This window comes from Durio zibethinus, chromosome 18, assembly GCF_047325235.1.
Source record: "Durio zibethinus cultivar Kanyao isolate XHJ-2024 chromosome 18, ASM4732523v1, whole genome shotgun sequence".
NCBI classification, from domain to species: Eukaryota; Viridiplantae; Streptophyta; class Magnoliopsida; order Malvales; family Malvaceae; genus Durio; species Durio zibethinus.
Genome location: NC_143179.1, coordinates 19,213,975 through 19,236,747, shown reverse-complemented (window position 1 = coordinate 19,236,747; position 22,773 = coordinate 19,213,975). Strand labels below are relative to the sequence as shown.

The 22,773-nt window shown below is 29.8% G+C and overlaps 2 protein-coding genes across 3 annotated transcripts; one reads left to right on the top strand and one right to left on the bottom strand.

The window, feature by feature from the left end:
* Positions 1–988: 988 nt before the first annotated feature.
* LOC111299843 (inositol-3-phosphate synthase) lies at positions 989–4,240 on the bottom strand. The gene is made up of 10 exons (XM_022895316.2): positions 4,010–4,240; positions 3,840–3,908; positions 3,609–3,744; positions 3,244–3,491; positions 2,917–3,143; positions 2,691–2,806; positions 2,350–2,526; positions 2,069–2,257; positions 1,866–1,928; positions 989–1,381 (listed from the first exon to the last, which is right to left on the bottom strand). The coding sequence occupies exons 1-10, from the start codon at positions 4,195–4,197 to the stop codon at positions 1,262–1,264; spliced, it is 1,533 nt and encodes a 510-aa protein (XP_022751051.2). The 5' UTR covers positions 4,198–4,240; the 3' UTR covers positions 989–1,261.
* An 11,326-nt stretch (positions 4,241–15,566) lies between these two features.
* LOC111300669 (sulfate transporter 2.1-like) lies at positions 15,567–20,636 on the top strand. 2 transcript variants are annotated; one of them, XM_022896290.2, is made up of 12 exons: positions 15,567–16,253; positions 16,533–16,581; positions 16,671–16,878; positions 17,007–17,181; positions 17,310–17,375; positions 17,488–17,718; positions 17,812–17,938; positions 18,025–18,311; positions 19,412–19,605; positions 19,720–19,805; positions 19,914–19,990; positions 20,242–20,636. In XM_022896290.2, the coding sequence occupies exons 1-12, from the start codon at positions 15,939–15,941 to the stop codon at positions 20,362–20,364; spliced, it is 1,938 nt and encodes a 645-aa protein (XP_022752025.2). In that variant the 5' UTR covers positions 15,567–15,938; the 3' UTR covers positions 20,365–20,636. The 2 variants fall into 2 exon arrangements, with proteins under 2 accessions (XP_022752025.2, XP_089603932.1); XM_089747806.1 differs by having other exon boundaries at positions 15,600–16,253; positions 20,156–20,524.
* Positions 20,637–22,773: the final 2,137 nt, after the last annotated feature.

Sequence of the window (22,773 nt, the reverse complement as noted above, 5' to 3'; positions counted from 1 at the left end):
CCATCATAAATCCAAACTCAAAAAGTCAAGATTTTCAACTTGTCGTATCAAATTTATAACTTTTGGAATCCTCTGGTGTTGCAGATTGCTTTCCCCTTCTTTTGGAATCCTTTGGATTTTTTTTTTGTCATCTTTCTCTTTCCTGGAAACTGCTAAACAAGTTAACCTGAAAAAATCCATGGTTCTTGAATTGATTTCCTATAATGCTTCATTATTTATGGTCTTAATAATTGAGGTTTGAAGAGAATGTTGGACAGGTTAGGTTTTGTGTAACCTCAGTTAAAAACTTAAGCAAAGAGCCAATTGAACTAGCATTAGTGAGTAACAAAGGATGGGAAACACATAGCACGTTATCATGCTGGCTAACCGTCAGCATTGGTAACTCTAACATAGACAGGCTCACTATAGTAGCTTTTAAGTTAGTTTAAGACAGACAGAATAGTAGAATACATAATTATGATTGCAATGTAATTACATTCCATACAACAAGAATACAGAGCAAGAATGAGCTTATTTGCAAGAATGTGAAGCTGGTGACGACTGATTAATACAGGTACATTGGAATATTGACCAAGTTTGATCGTATGAATGGCAAATTCAAACATAGCTGGACAATTGAATACTCCATTATTAAGATGGAAGTAGAGTGTTGAATTTTTCTTTCAGTGATCAAATTTTGATTTTTGACAGCTGAATTATTAATTCCAATGAACAAAACTCAATATTTAACTGGTGAACTTTTAATTCAATTTTTAAGATGGAGCTACATTGAAGATAACCTGATTTAGGTAAGAAAGTTATTTATAATTTCTCAAGCAGAATGGTGAGAGAAAAAAGATTAATTCAGCCCCATTAAGGCTGGCTAACGATTGAGAATTTAATAAAGTTCGGTGTGGTATATTTACCCAAATACACCTAAGGTGATGGTTTTGTTTCCAATACAGTACTTCAATCAGAGAAATAGCCGAGCAGCAGCAAGGCAGAAGTATGATCAGGTATGATCAGAATTATAACTGATGGTCCATTAAATACATTTATCATGACTGAGCTATTTCGACAACTTGCTTAAGACTGACCTACATCAGAAGCCAAATATGAGCGCCATCCCAAAGGAGAGAAAAACATAATATATCAACAACAAACCAGAAAACAACCATTACAATCTGTGACAACATGAACCACAGCTTTTATGAAAGAGAAAGGGAAAATAGGTCCTAAAGTTCTAAGAATCAAAGCTTGTTCCACTTTTATCTCCTCAACTTCACTTATATTCCAAAATCATGTTGTTTTCAGGAGCTAATCCAACGCAGGCCCTCAGTATGTTCTCCAGCATTGCACGCTGCTTTGACAGTGCATTCACCACCGGTGTGCCTGGTGGAACCTGTTTTGCGAAAAGAACGTAAAATTATCATTCATCTTTATTAGATGCAACCAATATGACGTAAATAGTTCCTAATCACTACTTATGATTCTCATGATTCCAATGACTCTATCCATATTCTTGCATTAAAGTTGACATAAAGTTTACAAGCCTTAGTTCAATTCCGTCCCCTCTCACCAGATGCTTCATGTGAAATAGACAGAAGCAGCTTTAGATAAAATCGTTGATATACATGAAATATATCAGAAAGAGGCACCAAAAAGTATTTGCATTTCCTCGTTTCCCACTTAACTAGAAACAGTTTTTGTTACCATTTAGTCCACGACAGTAATTTAGTTGCGTTACTGGTGAAGCTGTTCCCCCTCCCCCTTGAGGATTGTTTTTTTTTTTTTTTTTTGCAGCAGTCAACTTCAAACATATGAGAAAGTATTCTATTTAATTTGCCAGAGCTAAAGGAAAAGACAGAAGGATCTTATGGACTCACAAGAGGGGCCTTGGTGAGGTAACTGAGGACAGTAGCCACAGGGTGGAAAGAGTGGAACTTGCCCTGCAAATGTAAGTTCATACCAATACTTTGCGTCAAAAATTAATGGTCAACCCAGAAGACTACACAAAGTTAATCAAATAAGAATATGAGTGTGGAGCTTTATAGTAACAAAAAGGAAACAAAAGGAAAAGAAAACATACCTCTCCTTCAGCTTTGAGCTGGATCCTGGTGCTGAGCTCAGCAAGGAGAACCAAATCTAGGATGATGGGAGCAGCCAACAGGGAGTCCTCGCATGTGTTGTGCAACACAATGGTGTTCTTGCCTCCCATGAATATCTCTGATGTGTATTCATCCATGGCTCTCTTGCTATCTCCCACATATGGCACATACTTTACACAAGAAACATAAAAAGTACACATTTAAGACCAGATAAAAGCCTTAAGGTTGCAAATGCATAAACAGGCAGAGATGGGCTTATTACCTTGATGACCACAACATGATCAGGATGTTCACCAGCCTCATAGAGGATTCCATTGCTTGAGACCATGTCATCAACAACGTTGCTCTTGGAGATCTCCTTGGAGCGGAAGGTTTGGGGAGCTGATAGATTCATGCCATCATTGTTTCCCAGATGGTTGTAGCTCACTATTGATGTTGGCTGTTAATTTATCAATCATTAGTTCAACCACCCATCAATGTCATTATTTATCTTCATTGAAACATAAGCTACCAAACCAGATAATGATCTTATTTCAATTATGTTGGTACTTTTTGCTTAGTTTAAAAATTAGGTGATAGTGTCTAAAGTTCAAAGATTTGTACCTTGATACCAGCCCCAACAAGGAAATCCACTAGGACGGATTTCATCTTGGTCTGGCCACTCTTAAAGTCATCTCCTCCAATCAGACAGTTCCTCTGAATAGCCAGATCAATTAACCCTGGATATAACAACAGCAATTTAAAGGCCTAATTACTCACTTCTAAAGTGTCATTAGATTACTAATCACATTTCAAAAGAATAGGAAGATAGCTCAGCTCATTTAAGAACCTGGAACAAAGGTGTTTTGTGGGCTTCCATTGATGAAGGGAACATTTTCAAGAACACAAGCAATAGCGTACAAAGTGGAAGGAGAAATCTCCGATTCATTCTTATCCAAAGAACCCAAGAGGCTCTCAATGGTGTCATTTAGCCCCACAATGACATTGCTGTACCTCTCAGTGTTTGCAGTCCAGAGTACAACAATCCTGTCCACCTTGTTTTTCTCCTTGAACTCCCTGATCAACACAAGCAAATGTTAAAATCAGCCATATTTGTACTACAAGAACATATCCTTTTCAGCTTAACAAAATTCTTTGAAGGCTAAAATCAATATACCTAATATCTTTGATGATTTGTTGAACTTGTTCTTTTTTGGTCCCCTTGATGACATTGTTGGCTCGTTCACCTTGGTTGGCAGCAATGAAATCAGGGTCGTAGATTCCAGGGAGTGGGACCATGGATTCCATGTAGGGCCTCAGCTGCTTTTGCAGATCAATGTCGAAGACCTTGGCCCTAGCCATTGCATCAGCTAGGTTCATGTCACTTATGTCCCATCCTCCAAACACAATATCCTCTGGGTTCACCTGTATTTATTTGTCATTAGTATCTCTAACAAGTAACAGATTAACAACTTAAAAATTCCCTGATTAAAAAAGATAACACTATAATTAAAACAAAATCTCAGTTCATGCAGAGTATACCATAGGGAGAAGGCTCTTAAATGGAGCATAAATCTCCTCTCCATTGTAAGACCCAACTCGGATTGTTGATGCTTGAGTAAGTGAACCAAAGTAATTGGCTTGTTGCACCTTATCCTTGGTGGCCCAGGAGATTCCCCTGATAATACCCATTACCCATATCTCACAAATCAATAAACAAAAAGAAAATCGACAATCAAAATCAACCAGAATTAAAAATAAAAAAGAACTCACTCTCGATTCGCTATGACAGCACCAGTAAGGGTTGATCCATTGTTTCCTCCCCATCCCACAAGCATCACCCTAGAACAAAAAAAAATGAAAATTTTAAAACAAACCCGGAAAATGAAATCCTAAAAACTAACCCAAAAACAAAAGGATATGGTGGGAGTTCAAATTTTAACCCTAGTTTGGGGACAATGATATCAGTCTTGAATTCATATTTGACAGTCTTAGGTTTGACAACCCATTGATAGGTTCCATTCCTGTTCTCATGAACAAGCTCAGTGGTCTCATAGTTGTACACAGAATGAATTTCATTGTTTGTGTACTTCACATTTGGACTCTCTACCTTAAAGTTCTCAATGAACATTTTTCTTAAAACCACAACTGAGAACAACAATGAAACCTAAACTACGTAAACTGCCTCTTTACATATATATATATATATATATATATCTTTGACAACCCTTTTTTTTTTTTTTTGACAAGGCTTTTAATAAAATTTTGCACTCCATAGCAGGGGTTTTATAGAGGAGATGTCTACTCCGAATATAATCGTGGCGTTATGTCATTGGCTGATAGCCCACGTAAAATTTTATTATTGGTTCTTGGATTTGAAATGAACAAGGCCGTGCATCTTCCTTTCATTTTTTTTTTCCAATCTAATTCTTTTTTTTATATTTTTAAATGAACCATTGAACCACAAGTATTTAGAGGCACGTGTGAGGAGGAGGTGTCATGGGGGACACGTATAATTGGGCTTCACACTTGGCGTGATCTAGTGTAAGAAAAGTGTTTTTTGGACCTTTCGATGTGTGTGGGTCCGTGCTTTGAAGGTACTCGAAAGAGCACAAGATGTTTGATTGAATGAGGAGATCGTCCACGGAACTCATTTCCACGCGTAATTACAATATGTTTACCGATGAATGGCTAGGGTACTTGCCTGTTGCCAAAAGGTTTTGTGTTTTCTACGACTCTTCCTTTGAAAGGTGACGTTACTCTCAAGGTAGAATATTTCTCGTACTTATTTTTAATTATATAATTTATCTTTATTTTTATTATTGTAAATATTTAATAGATATAAATAATTTTTATATATATTTTTTAAAAAATAAATATTTTAATGTTTCTTAAAATAAGTAAAAACCTAATAATAAATATATCAAATAAAATACTATATATACATTAATGTAAATATTAATTTAGATCATAAAAATTCACCAAATAAAATTTATAAAAAAATTTTAGTATAAATAATAATTCAAAAAATATTTTTTCGAGAATTTCACTTGATGGACTCATAAATACTTCATAAAAACCTGTTAAAAATCAAATAAAAAGATATAATAATAATAATAATAATAATAATAATAATAATATTGTTAAACAATTTAACTTAAATTTAATACATAAAATTTTTTTTTATCAATGTATGTAATATATACTTATTGCAACTCTTCTTTACTTTCAAAATCATCAAGTGCCACAATATGCATCATTTTTTTTAAGATAAACCCAAAAAAAATATCATTTAAAATTATACATAATATTATAAAATAATGAAATCATTAATTCTTTTCAATTAATTTCATTACCTTTTATATCTTTCAACAATCAATTTTGTGCACATATTAGAGCTTTTAAAGTAGTTACATGAAGCCTAATATGATAAGGATTCACCAATCCACCACTAGTGTTAAAAGCAGATTCTGAAGTTGCTGTGAAAATTGGAACAACCAAGATAATCTACCACTAGTGTTGAAAGCAGATTTTGAAGCTGCTGTAAAAATTAGAACAGCCAAGATATCTTTAACAATTTTTTGTAAAGTTGGGTAACGAAGTCCACCACATTTCCACCAAGATAATATATCAAAATTTGAAGTTCTAGGCAAAACTTTCTTTTCCAAATAATGATCTAACTCAAATTTAGCTAATCAATCATCTAAATTGTTAACAAAAGAGTCATATCCATCAAGAAAGTTATGATTAACAAGATTATTCACCAGTGAGACATTAGATGAAACTTTATCTATCTCTATAATACATATTCTTAAGTCTTAAAGACCTTTGATATTTATTTAACAAGTCATAATAAAGGTTTTTAATCTTTTGAATCTCAAAATCAACCAATGTTTCATAAAATTGAGGAAAGAAATATTACAGCAACTTCGGCTTATATATTAGATCCAAGATAATATCTACTCCCACAATTCCATAAGCTATCTTTCAATATTTATCAAACTTATATAACATACTTGTGGCCATATTTTTAATAGTTTTAATAGGAGATAAAGTCTAAATGTTTAAAGAAAGTTTAATCTTGCACATCAATGGAACAAAAACATTAGATGTCGAATATTTTCTCCTTGAAAATGCATTAGTGGCATTATAAAACACCTTTAACCTTTCACAAACAACTAGCATTCAATCTTGTTTGGTTACTACAATAGTATATAAAGGCTTTCGTTGTAGTAAATGATCAAAAACATCAGTATATATCAAAGCAACACTAAGCATCAAATATGTGGAATTCCATCGAGTCTTACAATCAAGGACTAACTTTTTGAAAGAATTAAAATGCAAATGTCTCATATTTTCTCTAAAAGTTTGTTCCTTTTTGGTGTGGCTATCCAAAAGTAACATTATCTCTAATTATTTCTATTCCATCACCCATAACCTTTACCCATCTTAAACAATCAAATTTAAAATATGTGCACAACAACGCATATGAAACAACTTTTCATCTAATAAAAGATTATTAGGATTGAGCTTACTTATAATGATGTCAATTATAGCATCATTAATAGAACAATTATCAACAGTCTATGTGGATAATTTTCTATCAATCTTCCAATCAAACAAGAAATTTAGTAACTTATTGAAAAAAGAAACTATTGTATGTGGAAAAGGCACATAGACAAACCTAAAATTCAAATATAATAAGTATAAAACTAATAAGGCAAAACAAATGTATAAAATAAACTATTGTATTTAGCAAAGTATAGTAAATTACCTTATGACCAAACTTTGTAAATCATAATTGTTATCAATGAAGTATGCTATGATAGCCATGAATCTTTTTTTTTTTTTTTTGGTTAGAAGCTATTTATATATCTATAGTTATTGCAATCATACTTGGATTTTTCTCCAACAACTATATAGTCTCAAAATTTTCAAATGCATAAATCTTCATAATTGGACTTTTAACTATATTTCAAGAAAGAATCTTGAATAATAGTTGAAGACTAGCTGAATATTTTTTAAACCCAAAATGTTTAACTATTGAAATTGGATATTCATACATTATTATCATACTAGCAAGGTCCTTTCTTGAATATTCTTGATCAAATGTGTAATTACTTGTAGGCATTTTTTCATCTGCCTTTCACTATTATTGCACCGATGTTTGTTGTCTTACACTCCTATAAGGCCTAAGTTTACAAATGTTGTTATGATGATGTAAGCAGTTTGTTCCATCTATGTTTTTTCCTCCAAGCTTTTTGTGGCAATAATTGCATTCTGCTTTATCAATTCCATCAACTTTGGTCTTTTTCAAATACTACCAAACCTTAGATTTCAATCTTTTTTTACCAATTGTTGGATCTCTTCAATTTCAATAGATGACTCAATAGGCAAGTTGATAGGAGTTAATGAACTGTTACTTTCCATTATAGCCTAAGTAAGAGTAATATTTGAAAAAATAAAATATGAAGAAATTAAATCACTACATTCTACGACATTGGCAGATCTTAATAAGATCAAATTGAACTTATAATAAATTCAAATTACTTTACGCATCATAATATATTGATAAAAATAATTAATAAAAATAAAAAATCAAAACATGTACATATAAAAAGTTTCGTTAAAACTTAAAAAAAAAACTACTTGATTTTTTTTCACTTTATAACATAATTCTAAAAGATAATTCAAGTAGAAAATTTTATTTAAAAATTGATTCCATCCCAATTCTCAATCATTGAGAACAAAACAATACTTTTGATATTTTTAATAATTTTTTTGTCTAGTGCTTACAAAATTTAGTGGTTTTCAAACCTTGAAACCATATCACACTTTCTTTAGTTGTCATTGGAACAGTCAAGTCTTTCATGTTTTTTATTTTTATGATCCAACCTCTCTCATTTTTCTTTCATTAAGATCCTTAGGTTTTGCTTAATGAATCATGATGGTTAAAACAAGCAAAATTATATAAGTAAAAAAAAGGGGGGGAATTTCTAGTTATATGATAAAGCAAATGTGAAAATAGGCACAAACATACAAAGGTGTTAAATCCATCAATTTTGTCCTTGACTTCCTCATATCTTTTAGTCTTCTTTTGTTATCATACTAGTTATCACTTTTGAATGATGTTTTACGTAAAAAATATTCTAAGTGTATAATTCATGTGATTAGATAAATAATATATTTTATTAGCAAGAATAAAGAATATGAAACAAACACAATGGATGTGGCAATAAAGCTTACTCTCAGCCTAGCTTTTGTCTCCTGTCTCTTTAAAGGTTCAACTGGAAAATTCATAGAAAACCCAATTCTGACCAAAAATCCTAGAATTCAATGCTAGAAACTTCAAACAACTCTAGGATATTCAAACAATCCCAAAAATAGACCAAGAACCCAGATTCTGTTCACCATAAAACCCTTCGACCACCATAAATTTTGTTGAAAATTTCAAAGATCCACTAGAAAATTCAAAACAATCTAGAAAAACCTAGATTTTAAATAAAAATAAATAAGGAGATAATAAGAATTCAAATAAGATAAAGATAAATAAATATAAATATAATAGTAAAGATAAAATAAAGATAAATTATCATAAAATTATAAAATAAAATAAAGATAATACAATGATAAATATAAAAAATTTAAATTTAAATAACAAAATAAGAATAAAATAAAAACAAAGATTGGTCATGCAGGCTTGAAACTTAACCAAGCTCAATTAGCTTACATCCCAAACTAAAAAAAGTGTCTACACTCAGTAAAAAAATAAACAAAATAAAAAGAAATAATGTGAAATAATATAATCCTACTTATAATTTTGTGAATTATTGATGAATAAAGTGAAAATATAAAAAATTTTCATTAGCACTTCTTACAAAAAATTGGATTTATAACTTCATTTAAAGTTCAAATCTACCTTTTGCAAAAGTTAAAATTCTTAAAAATTTGAAAGCCAAACATGTTATTTTTACTTTCGCAATAAATAAGCTCTTCTATAAGTTGTATCAAACACTCACTTTGATTGTCTAATCTACTTAACAAATTTATTTTACCATAACTTTATGCAAAATTAAATTCACACAAGCAACATGCCCATGTGTTGCTGCGGGTCTAAACTTTTTTATTTGTAGTTAACAATGTTCAAGAAAAATTTAATAAATCAATAAGTATAATTTTATTTATAATTTTTTTGATAAAAACAATTAATGAAATTTTATTAATTAATTTATGGATAATATATGTATTTTATTCTTAAAACTTATATAACAAATCAAATTCATATTCACTTTTATAATTTTATCTTTGCAAACATAATTAAAAAGGTATTAAAATAGATAATTAAAAAAATTAAAAATTAAAATTAAAATAAAGAAAAAACCCTAGAAAAATATTAAAAACAAAAGGAAAGAGAGAGAGAGTGAAATAAGAGTGCCATACAGATACCTCAACTTAAGAATAGCAATGGATTGGGTAGAAGTAGCTTTATACTCATCTTGACTTTGACCCGAAATCGAGTTGTTATTTTTTAACTTGATTTCGATCCAACATATATATATATATATATATGTATTAGCCGCATCTAACTTAAAATAAAAAAATAAATTTAATAATATAATTTTCATAAAAATATTATTTTTTAATATAAATTATATCTTAATTATATATAAATATAATATTTTAATAAGTTAAAGTATTAAATAATAATTTTATGTAATACATATATAAATAATAAAATATATTTTTATTTATACTTGAAAACAAATAAGGACAAAGTAGCTTAAATTCTAAAACATAATTTTTAACATGCATTGGAAAATGTCATTGTAATCGGGAAATCTTGTTGCATTTGGTAAATATACATATTTACCTTAATTTTTTAAGGTTATTGGCATACATAAAGTAGTTTAATATTTTTTGTTAAGCATATCAATAAAATCTATTAAAGTTATCTTCATTTCTCAATTTCAATGACACCTAATATGAGATATAAAAAGTAAGTAATATGAGATATAAAAAGTAAGTAGAGGATTAATTAAGGCATGAAATAAATTAGTTGGGGTGATTTGAAGAAGGAACTTTTGGTTTTTTTTTTCCTTTGTTTTGGACATATGGCAATTAATTTTTTTGCTTTGTTTTTTATTTTGGTATTTTATTTTTTTTAGTTTTAATTTAATTTAATTTATTAATTTGCTTTTTAAATTGTTTATTTTTTATTTACATATATATTTAAAATTTTAGATTAGAAAAATGTTTTGATCATTTGACAAACATTAAAAAAATAAAAAATATATGTTAGACAAATAAATTTATAAATTTTTTAAATTTATTTACTTATTATTTATTTGTATCATATAAGTTTAAAAAAATTGAAAAACAATGAACATTCTTCCAATGATAAAATTAAAAGAAAATTATAAGTGGTGCTTGAAATTACTAGATGAGGAAATCTTTTAGAATCTCTCAAAAATTGGTAGAAAGAGTTTGGAAGTATTCCAATAAAAATATTTTATTTACTTGTTAATAAAATATTTATTAAAAAAAAGTTGGTAAAATCAAAAATAAAAATAAAATTTTAAATTAATTTGAACATATATTTTTTTTAAAATATGTGTTTCTTAAATACTCTTAAAATGAAAGAATTTTATCAAAATTCTATCAAAATATTAGAGAGGACCTGAAAATATTCCAATATTTCAAAAAATGAAATTTAATTAAAAATAAATTATCATTTAGATAAGTTTTTTTAGGATAATATAAGATTAATTGATATCATATTTAGATAAATATTGTGAGAGTACTAATATTTCCTTTATATGTAAATTAATCAATAACATATCATAAAAGTTGTCCTTATGTAAACACAACTCGCAATTAAAGGGTAGGTCATAATTAAGTTGTCAATTTATTTTTTATTTATCAGATAGCTAGTGGTTAATAAAAAAGTTTAATAAGTTATTGAGTTTGGTAAATAATTGTGTGTTAAGTTTTAATTGGATTGGGATATGATGAGTTTGATCTTTAATTGATTTTAGAGAAACAATGTGAGAGTTCGTTTGATGTTAAATTGTAATTAAGTATTTTTTTTATAGGTTTTGAGGATTTTTTTTTATAATTTATTATCGACAATAAAATAATAAAAATAAAATAATAATTATATGTAAATATATATATAAAAAAGTGACTTTCCTTTTTTCATTTCTTTTGTTTTAAATATTTTTATAAAATATTTATAATCTAAAAAATTTATAATTTTGATCAAATAATTAATAAAAAATACAACACTCATAATATAATATGAAAAAAATAGTAAAAATGTAATTGTAACATAAGAAATATTATATATTTTTTAATTTAATTTTTATTATTTTTATATTAAAATAATTATTCTACTGGGGACTAATTCTAGTTATAATTTATTTTTGGGTACATATTATAATTTTATATATCTTAATGGAAAAGTATCGAAAGTAACACTGGCTTTTCCATCAACGTCACTCATTTTTCATTCAATTATCAAAATTTGATATAAATAATTATATTATTTTACATGAGTCTAGTAGAATCTTCTATTTTGTTACAATTGTCTTCTAAAAAGATTCTTGATGATTTACACATTATAAAGGAACCCGTGTTGTAATTTTTATTTTAATGATTAAATTTAAATTTTAATAATTTTAAATACAATTAAATTAGTGTTATGACACGAGTTTGTTTCTATTATTTAATTTTTTTTTCACATTATTAATATTATTTAAAATTTAGTGATGACCATCATGAAAAGTGATTAGTTAGTTACAAGAAACAATAAAGAAAATCCAAATTATACGTTTTATTAACCAATGAACTCCCCTACTTGATAGTTCAAGTTCCCATTTGCGCATCAGTCCTCTAGAAAAGATTGGGCTTGGTTAATGCAACTCTGTTATGGAGTACTGGGTTGGCCTGGCTCTCTCTTTACCTCCTAAACTGGAATTTTGAACTCTTTATTTTGGGCTGCACCTTATGTTTTTAACCTTTTATCTATCTGTAAAGGCCTACCTGTAGCCTATATAAAGTCGATTTCTGCCTGCCATGTACACCACGGGAACAAACGATAATTAACTATAATTATGAAATTTTTTTTCTTTTATGAGAAGAAAATGTTCTAACTCACCTCCTAGAGAATAATAATAATAATAATAATAATAAATTAGCTTGTTTGATTTAAATTAAACATTATTATCAAGAGTGAAGATTTACTCCTAATTATCTCAATTTAAAGCGAAAAAAGAGAAAGTGAAATAGAATTTTGTTGAATTTGAAGTGTTATTCGGTTATTTGACATTTAAAAAATTTAAAATTTTTTATTTTCACATTTCAATTTTTTTGTTGCATATATATATATGTGTAAAATGTTTAATGACATTTTTGGGGAAAAATAAAATTAGTAAAAAATAATCGCCATCATGGTCACCGGTTAGTCTAGTGGTAACAATTTTAAATCTGGGGAGTAAAAGAATTGTTTTAATAAAGTTTACCAAAAAAAAAAAAAGAAAAGTTTACATATCAAAGTCCTGAAAACAATGATGAATGAAGCAAAGGAAAGGAGGTGTTAGTCCAAAGCTCGTTACCACCCATTTTCCATAGAATCATCGATCGAACATTGATTGTCTGTTTGTCTGGGATAAAATTCCACTTTTTCGTCACCCTTTAAAATTTTTAAATGTACGAGTGCTGTCAGCTGTGTGCATTTATGACTTCGATGCTTTGCCTGCTCCTTGGCTCACACCCTAACCCAAAGTTTACTGTCTTTTTTGCCAGGGCAAAGCCATGGATGTTTGAAAATACAACCCCCGCATCTTCATCAATTCGCAAGAGGAATTTCTGAAAAATTTAAGTCATATACTCAACTTAACATGTCTGTTTTTTCTGTTACTCCCATTGTTCCCAAATATCCATATGTGGAACTTAAATTTTTAAGAGATTTATGACTTTTGATTCTCAAATTGGTCACATATGCAATCAATTATAAGAAGTGATATTATAAGAAGTAATATTTCTAATTTTTTTTTAAAATTTTAGATTACAATCTTTTTAATTAAAAAATAATAACGATCAGCGAATTACAATTTTTGATTTATCTTAATGACATTAGCTCATGAATTTTAATGAAAAATTGAGCTTATTAAGGGAATAGATAAAGCTTGTGCCACATACGAAATAAATTACTTCAACTTTAATCTTTGAAAGATTAAATTTCAAACTTTTAAGTTCAATTATCAATGAAGTAAGAATACATAATTCCATAAAATAACTAACTTATAATTTGTATATTAATCATATATCAAATATAAATCTTCATTTTGAATAAAATATTGATACATTATGAAACTGAATTTTGGCCCTTGGTGGGATTGACAAGCTAAGTGCCATTTTTAATGAAGGAATAAGACAAAGGGAAGCAATGCCTTTCACTAACAAGATCATGCTAATCTTTCCTCTGGTAACAATAATGATAAAAGTTAGTCCTAATGAATAAAATAGTACAAGTGTATCTAGCAATTAATTTGTAGGCATCCTCTTTTAATTTCTCCGATTTGTTTGTAGATCAAGGGAATAAAGAACCAAGCACAAATTGACTTTAGGGGATATAAAATATGTAAGCCTCTAATGTTGTTTGCCAAAAAGTAGTGGTTGTGAACTTGCAAAACAAATTAATTTAGCTGTTCTGTTCTTACTTCTCTTCATACAGTGATTATTTCATCAATGCAGAAAATGAAAGTTATATTCATTATTGAAAGCTAAGACTAAGGTGGCATTTGACGAGGTTTGGAATGGTTTAAGTCGATTTATTTTTAGATTTATATTTACTTTGAGTCTGAATTATTCGTGTTTAAGTAATATTGAATTTGAATCATTTTAAATTTAAATTATTTTGAGTTTAAATCATTATGAATTGTAGCAATTTTGAATTTGAGATGTTTTAAATTTGTTCTTTTTCAAGATAGATCAGTCTCAAATTAATTGTAATTCAATGATTTTTGAGTTTTTATATTAGTATTAAATTAGATCATTGTAGGTTTTGATTACTTCGATTTCAGATTGCTTTGAATTTAAATTATTTTGAATTTATACTATTTTGATTTTGAATTTTTTTAATTTGTATCTTTGATTTTTTTTTTTCAGTCAATTTGAATAGAATTATATTCTATTTTGGGCCATTCTGGATGATTTGTCGGCTTCATTGATATTTTGCCACCCTTAAAGTGACTAAAGTATCTTAACTTTTTTTTCTTTAATCAAATAAAAATTTGTTATAGGCTTGGTTGTTTGCTTGGACTTCTTTAATACAAGTATAGTAGCTTTTAGTTTAAAATAAAAATGTAATCGAACGAAATCGAGTTGATAAAATAAAAAATTTAAATTTAAATTTAATTTAAAATTTATTGTTAAAAATTCGATTTGAATTTGATTAAAATTTAATTTTTAAATTTAAGAAATTAAAAATAAAATTAAATTATTCGAATTTATTTAATTAAATTAAATTAATTAAAAATAAATTTAATTTTTATGACCCATTTCAAATTCGATTATATGTTTGAATTTGAGGTCAAACTTAAATTAATATATATATATAAATAAAATAATATTTTTTATTAAAATAATACCCAAAACTTGAGATCACTCGACAAGATACAATTTCATTCTGCATCACCTTTTTGGTGGAAGAAGATAAATGGGAAGCCAATACCCAAAACCAAAACAACAAAATTAAAAAAAAAAAAAAGAATGGGGAAACCTTTAAAGTATAATAATAAAAATGGTAATAGTACATCACATTGAAGAAATAAAATTTGTGAGTTAGAACTTAAAACACTTCGGAAAGAATATATATATATTCCCTCTTCAGAACACCTTTGAAAATGCTGTCTTTCGGTGAGCTTTTTGGTGTGTCCTCAATATAGTCCATTGCATTTGCATCTTTTGCTACAATATTTTTACCTGCTTGCACTTCTCGCTTCCAAATGTAGTGCTGTAAATCCCGCAATGATAATGCTTGTCGCTTCAGAGCTTCGGGTGTGGTCCAGCCTCAAGGAATGATATTCTGGGCAGAAATTTCAGAATTCGGATTTGACTATATTGCATCATTTGTTAAAAGGAAATTGGACAATAGTTAAGTTGTTTTTGGAGAGGGATTGAAATAAAAAAGAATTGTTCCTTTTTTTCAGAAATCTGCAAGGACCAGATTTATATAGATGGTTCAAGAATGATCCTTTCTTTAGAAGTGGCCCGGCCAAGCATAGCACTTTTTATAATAGGCAAAACCTTCAATAATCAACTTGTAAGTTGTAAGGATAATACGTCAATGTGCAACTTCAACCTTTGTTCCTCAATGTTAAAGGGTTTATTAATGTCAAATTTTCACCATGTCCAAAATATACCCTTTATTTCTTCAATAGAAGCCTGGTCTAACTATAAGTTTAGTAGAAATACGCGTCTCAAGCCTTTTCTCTCTTTAATGATAAGTTGTTGTTCGGCTAATGTTCGCACATACATTATACATACAATGCGCGTGTGCACACACACACATATGGATATAGTTGCTCCTGATAACTGCTTGATGTATAGGTTACCATATGGCATTTCGGCTTTCATCAGCTAGGAATGGCTCTCATGTTTCTTCACTAAGTTCATAGGCCTGTGATCTTTATTCCCTTCTTTGTTGAAAATTCCTCCACCGTTTAATTTCCTTTTTCGGTCTATAAATCAATTTCTTATCATGTTCTCTTCATTTTGGTATGATCCCAGTCTCCTAGGCTAAACCTACTCCGCTAAATTCCTGAGAAGAAGAGAGCTCTTTCGGTTCCCCCAAGCACTTCAAACAGAGCCATGACTTCCCCGCTTACTGCTACACCAGCAGATCATGAAATGCTAGACCTTGAGAAGCATGACCGTGTTGAAAGGGTCCAGTGGGTGCTTAATACCCCCAAGCCACCAGGTCTAGGCCATGAGCTCATGGAAACTGCTGTTTCTTGGAGAAACAAAATACCATTTCTGAACAAGCGGTCCGGATGGAAAGATGAACTATTTTCAATGTTGCAAGCAACATTTCCCATCCTTTCTTGGTGTCAGAACTACAAGGCAACAGAATTCAAGCACGATTTAATGGCAGGTCTAACTCTTGCAAGCCTTTGCATTCCTCAGGTAAGCTAAGGTTAAGGTGCGAATTATGATCATTCTAACTATATAGTGTAGTTGAAATACTAACATCTCAATTGACTTTGAATAAACTTTGCAATTCTTTCTAGATAAAATCTACATAAATATTCTATGAAAGAGTCCTTCATAGATTCAATGAGGCTAAAATAGTCACTTTCTCTAAGAAGTTCGTAATTTCATCATCAAATTTTGGGTTCTTTTCCCCTTCCGTTACTGATATCATGTCGGTCATTTATGCCATGGTCTCATTGTACTTTCTTACAGAGTATTGGATATGCAACTTTGGCGAAGCTTGATCCTCAATATGGCCTCTGTAAGCTACTACTTGAATTTTTGGTATGCTTTTGCTGTCTGAATTCGTTAGATATTATGTCAATGATTCTCTCCGTTTTACTCAATTAGACACGAGTGTCGTCCCGCCTCTCATTTACGCTGTAATGGGAACTTCAAGAGAGATAGCAATTGGACCAGTTGCTGTGATTTCACTACTTCTGTCCTCAATGGTTCAGAAACTTGAGAATCCTGTTACTAATCCAATTGCTTACCAGAAGCTTGTGCTTACTGCAACTTTCTTTGCGGGTACCTTTCAAGCCATCTTTGGACTATTCAGGTATGTCACGTTCTTGGCATTTTTTATTCATCTTTTCTCTTTTTTTCTTTTTTTTTTATCCCTCATTTTTAACAGGTTTCTTGTATATTTGAGCTTTCTGAATTTTTCCCCTTTTTGAGATTTTATAGGTCAGGTTTCCTAGTGGATTTTCTATCACATGCAGCTATTGTTGGATTCATGGCAGGCGCTGCCATTGTCATTGGCCTTCAACAACTCAAGGGACTACTTGGAATCACTCACTTTACAAACAAGACTGATGTTATCTCTGTCATGAAAGCCGTGTGGAGTTCCTTGCATCATCCTGTACTGTTAATTCAATTTCCTTTTCCTTAAGTATATTGCAATCTAGACATTACTGCTTGTCTGCTGAGTTTTTGAAATTTTCAAAATTGATTTCAAGATTAATTCTGTCCTTTTTCTGCATTGTACAGTGGAATCCTCATAACTTTATTCTCGGATGTTCATTCCTGATTTTCATCCTAATCACAAGATTTCTGGTAAGAACTATTTGTGATAGTTAACAATATTTGTTTTTAACTTTGATCAATTGAAGAGCTGTATTTTCAGAAATCATCTTTTAATGATTTTTCCACTTTCCATTTCTATCAGGGTAGAAGGAACAGAAAACTCTTTTGGTTGCCAGCTGTTGCTCCTCTGATATCTGTCATTTTAGCAACTCTGATTGTTTTCCTGACCAAAGCTGATAGACATGGAGTTAAGATATTAAAACACATCAAAGGAGGCTTAAATCCAAGTTCAGTGCGCCAGTTGCAGTTCAACGGGCCACATGTTGGGGAAGTGACTAAGATAGGATTGATTGTAGCTATAATTGCACTCACGGTTGGTATCAGAATTCAAGAAGGTTTTTCAAGCCTATCTTATTGAAGTATATTGTCAACATATATAACTTACTTTCTATTGTGTCAATCTTAGGAAGCAATTGCAGTCGGTCGATCTTTTGCAGCCGTGAAGGGATACCACCTTGATGGAAACAAAGAAATGGTTGCCATGGGGTTCATGAACATCATAGGTTCTTTCACTTCTTGCTATGTTGCAACCGGTAATTAAGCTATATTAATTTTTATCATCCATCATCACATTTCTATCAGTATTCACCAGCAGTCTCTCAATAGCCAAATATTGCAGGTTCTTTCTCGCGGACGGCTGTGAATTTCGGTGCCGGTTGTGAAACTGCAGTGTCAAATATTGTAATGGCTATTACAGTGTTCATATCATTGGAGTTGTTCACAAGGCTCTTGTACTACACTCCAATCGCGATCCTTGCTTCGATTATTCTCTCTGCTCTTCCAGGGCTTATCGACCTCAATGAAGCTTACAATATTTGGAAGGTTGATAAGCTAGACTTCCTAGCTTGCCTTGGAGCCTTTCTAGGAGTGCTGTTTGCAACAGTGGAGATCGGCCTACTTGTGGCGGTAACTTTCATTTTCACTCGAACTAATCTAATTAGGATTGACTCAATTATTTGTAATTAATGTGTAGTAATAGTATACCAAATTATATTTCTTGCACTGCCTTTATATATATTTTATACATTATCATTGGATCAAATAATATCACTTCATTAATAAACAAATATAAATTTTTATAAATCATTAAGTACACTAAAACTTAATTTTTTAAACGTTTATATTTTATGTATTTTTAGTATATAAATTTTATATACTATCAATAAATTAGATGATGTCATCTCATTAATAAGATAAATTAGATGATGACACTTCATTAATGAGTAAATTTTTTAAAAATATATTAATTTTTTTATATATTTATTTTAAAAATTGATATTTATTTATTAATAAAATAATATCATTTGATTTATTGATGGTATATAAATTAACTCTTTTAAAAATTTTCAAGATGACATCAACTGATTCTTTAACAGTTAATAAAATTTATACACACTATATATTGTTAATGCATCAAATATAACAATCACTTGTTTATGCTAATTATATCTTAAGAAGTGTAAGGGAATAATATCTATCCTTGACTTTGTTTTTTTTTTATGATATCAAATAATTTTATAACTGTCATAGAAGTAGTTTGTCAACAGTTATCTCCAATATAGGTGATGCATGTGCTTTACAAAAAGAGAGCATTTCTAGAGCACAACGAAAGGCTCATATTGGAAGGGGGAAAGGTAGCCATAAAATAGACTTAAGTCAACAAAATATAGTTTGTCTCAAATCAAACAGAAGGTTTTGGGTCATAAGAGAATGAAAATTGAGCCACTACTGAGCGTTAATTTGAGTTTATGGTGTTGAAGCTTTGAAAAATGTCATGCATACCCCATTGCATTTGCCGTTAACATGTTTGTGCATGCATTGCTGCAGCAGAAGGCATAGTACTATACCTACCTAATTGCATTAAAATTTTTTTGATTCGTGAGAAAGGAACATATCTGTGCTGTTCAGAAACTGTTTCTGGCATTCTAAAAGATTCTCCAAATCAAACCGAAAATAATTATGCATTTACTTGCTGAAGTTTTGATATGCTTTGAGCATGGTTACAGGTAACAATTTCATTTGCAAAGATAATTCTCGTATCAATTCGACCAGGCACTGAAACCCTTGGAAGGCTCCCTGGAAGTGATGTATTTGGAAATGTCAATCAATATCCTATGGCTGTGAAGACTCCAGGGATCTTAATAATGCGTCTCAAGTCTGCCTTACTTTGTTTTGCAAACGCCAATTTTGTTAGAGAAAGGTACTTAACAGTCAATCCCAACCACCGAAGATTAAAATGCTCATACACAAGCAAGAAATATCAAGATAATAATGAAGAAAAACATTATTTTACGGTTATGATTTGTTTTTTCAGGATTATGAAATGGGTTATTGAAGTGGAAAAGGACAGCAAAGGAAATGCAGAAAAGACTATTCAAGTAGTAATTCTTGACATTTCCAGTAAGAGTTTGAGAAAATCAGGATATTAATTGTGCTTTGAAGGGATTATTGAATATTCTTCTTTTATTTTACCTCACAATATGGATTTTTTTTTAATGAATGGTATAGATTTGACGGACATTGATACATCAGGAATTGCTTCTCTGGAGGAACTGCATAAGAATCTTGATTCAAATGGGATGAAGGTACATACAAGGCAATGTTATTTCTGTTTTTCATTTATTTCTTTTGTTTTTTAAAGAAGACCGAAGTTTAAGGATAAAAGAAAGAGTTACAAGAAAGGTGATTGCACAAACGAAACTGAACTAACTTTGGATTCTGCTTTTCATTTGTTTCACTTGTACTTATAGCACAAGTGGTAAAGTTGGGTGGGATATGAATTCATATCCTTGGTCTATCAGCTTCAACCTGAATTCTTTTGATTATTGCCTGGCAGCTGGCCATCGCAAGCCCTAGGTGGCAAGTGGTTCACAAGCTGAAGCTGGCTAACTTTGTGGGTAAAATTGGAGGAAGGGTCTACTTGAGCGTTGCAGAAGCTATGGACTTTTTGCCGATCTAGACAAAAGAAATCTCAAAGTACTCAAACTTTTTAAATATGGTTTGCTTGTCTCGTGGTGTGTATGTTCCAGTCCCTCTGGCAAATGGCACATATGATAATAAGAGTGTAGAACTCAATGGAGTAATAAGTGAGCACAACACCAGTTCTGATTTGCATGTTGAAAAAAAAAAAAAAAAAACGTATGTATCTGATCATCTGTGATTATAATCACTTTAAGTTTGTGAACGTTAAATTTTTGTACTGTGGCTATGATTAAAAATTCTGATTGAACTTTTTTCGTTGGATAAATGAAAATTTAATTCATTTATCCAAGAAGCAGTGAATACCATGAAAAAAAAAATACTATACAAAATCACAGTACATCCAATATATGAGTGTCAAAACAAATAAAAACAAAAAACATTTGCAGCATTTACGAGACCAAAAATGTATGAAATCACAATCAAAATCACACACAAACGCACTCAAACACCCACACTCAAAAATCCCTTGCGGTCAAAAATATCCAGACACTAAATGGCAGACGGCATTAATAACGTTCCTAACGGCTGGACACACAAAATAATTGAGGTATTTTTCCTCTTTCAGTTTGTCTTTTGAACATTGAATCTTCATTCTAATCGAATAAAAAATTTAATTGAATCACTTGACTGTATTTGGGAACGAAAATGTAAGTCTGATAATCCTTAATGCGCTTCGAAAATGAAGTTCTGTTCACAATGAGTTTATTTGAAAATGCATTTCCATTCTCATGGTGAAAAAAATTGGTCCACACGTATGGAACTGTTGTTCCAGGAGATTAATTATTTACCGACAATGCCTGTGTGATAAGAACATGACAAAAAATGCATATCATATATTTTTATATTCCAGTGAAAATTTATATTCATCTAATATCAAATTAATGAGATATGGCTGGTGAGTGTTTCAAAATCCTTTTATCGTGGATAATAAAATAATTCATTATTAGAATAATTTTATAATAAATTTTACTTGCAAAAAAAAAAAAAAAACTTGTGGTTGCAAATAGAATTTCTCAAAACTTATTAGATAAGTATGATTCCACTCTCTTAAAAGCGTTTAGGTCCAATGTGGTTAGTGGAAAGCCACATGGATTAATTTCTCTCCAAAGAATTAGAATAAAGAGTTGGGTCAATTGGGAATATATTGGCTTTAGTAGCGCTAATAATGAGTCCCATTCACTTTGGAACTTGGTTGTTGGTCTCTTCATTCTTTACCTTCGGTTTTTGTCCCTTAGCTTCGCAGTTGAGAACCAATATAAAAAACATGTCCACATTCATTGTATCTCAAGGCTACCAAATGACTTCAATAACTTCTGTTCTCTACATGTGGAATTTAGTTATTTGTTATATGTTTGTAAAAAAAAAAAAAAAAAAAAAAGAACATGTGAAGAAACATGTATCAACCCCAATATTGCCTATAACAATACAAGTTTATTCCCATTAATCCAAAAAAAGTTGCAGCAATATCACATATTGATAATTAAGTTTATTTTTTTATAAGGGAATTTTTTTTCTATAAGCATGTTAAGATATATTTTATTTTTTAATTAATATTTTGCAAATTATTTTAAAATTATATATTTATTTTATTTTTTTATATTATCATAAAAATTTTTTATATATCGCTTGTAAAATTTAAAAATTTTATTGATTATGAATCAAATAAATTTTTTTTAATAATTTCTTTCAAAATTTCATTACATCGGTTATATTTAAACATGGGGTATGACACAAATTTGGGTTTTAATTAGGATATAATCCTAAATTACATATATCTTGAAAATTCTAATCCAAAGATATTGGTAACGATAAATTGGCCAGGAAAAAAAATATTGGTGAAGATATATGCTGATCTTTGTCTGACGTCTAGACACAATGTATTTTCTTGGTCAGACAACAAAACGTCTAGACAAAATTTAGAGAAGCAATGAGGTTTTGTCTGTTTGCTATGCTGTTCTGCTAATGGAAAGCGTGTCTAGATTCATTGCATCTAAACCCTAAGAATTGAGTAATAAAAACCTCATCTCCCATCCACTTTCATCACTTTTTGATTGAAATATTCAACTTGTTCATGATGTTTCTGGGTTTATTAAAGTCCTTTAGTACATTTCAATTACCATTACAAAAAGCTATAATAATGCCGGTGCACTCCAATTATATCCGTAGAATTATTTAATTTTAAAGTCAAAAGATAATTTATTAAAATTTTATTATTATTATTATTTTGATATTTGTTTCTAAAGATAATCAGAGCTTTGCAATTAACAAATAATCCAAAAAAAAAGTGTCCCAAATTCTCAGAAATTTAAAGATAGTTGATCAATTAATAAGCATGGATATATACTCTCTTAAGCCTGCATGCTATTTCTCGTTGAGAGGAAACCCC

Coding starts and splice junctions, on each gene's coding strand:
- LOC111299843 (XM_022895316.2), bottom strand. CDS start 4,197: ATGTTCATTGAGAACTTTAAGGTAGAGAGTCCAAATGTGAAGTACACA. Junction 3,909..4,009: donor ATCATTGTCCCCAAACTAGG/GTTAAAATTTGA, acceptor TTTTTGTTCTAG/GGTGATGCTTGTGGGATGGG. Junction 2,527..2,690: donor TTGTTGGGGCTGGTATCAAG/GTACAAATCTTT, acceptor ATAAATTAACAG/CCAACATCAATAGTGAGCTA.
- LOC111300669 (XM_022896290.2), top strand. CDS start 15,939: ATGACTTCCCCGCTTACTGCTACACCAGCAGATCATGAAATGCTAGAC. Junction 17,182..17,309: donor GGAGTTCCTTGCATCATCCT/GTACTGTTAATT, acceptor TGCATTGTACAG/TGGAATCCTCATAACTTTAT. Junction 17,719..17,811: donor TAGCTATAATTGCACTCACG/GTTGGTATCAGA, acceptor TGTCAATCTTAG/GAAGCAATTGCAGTCGGTCG.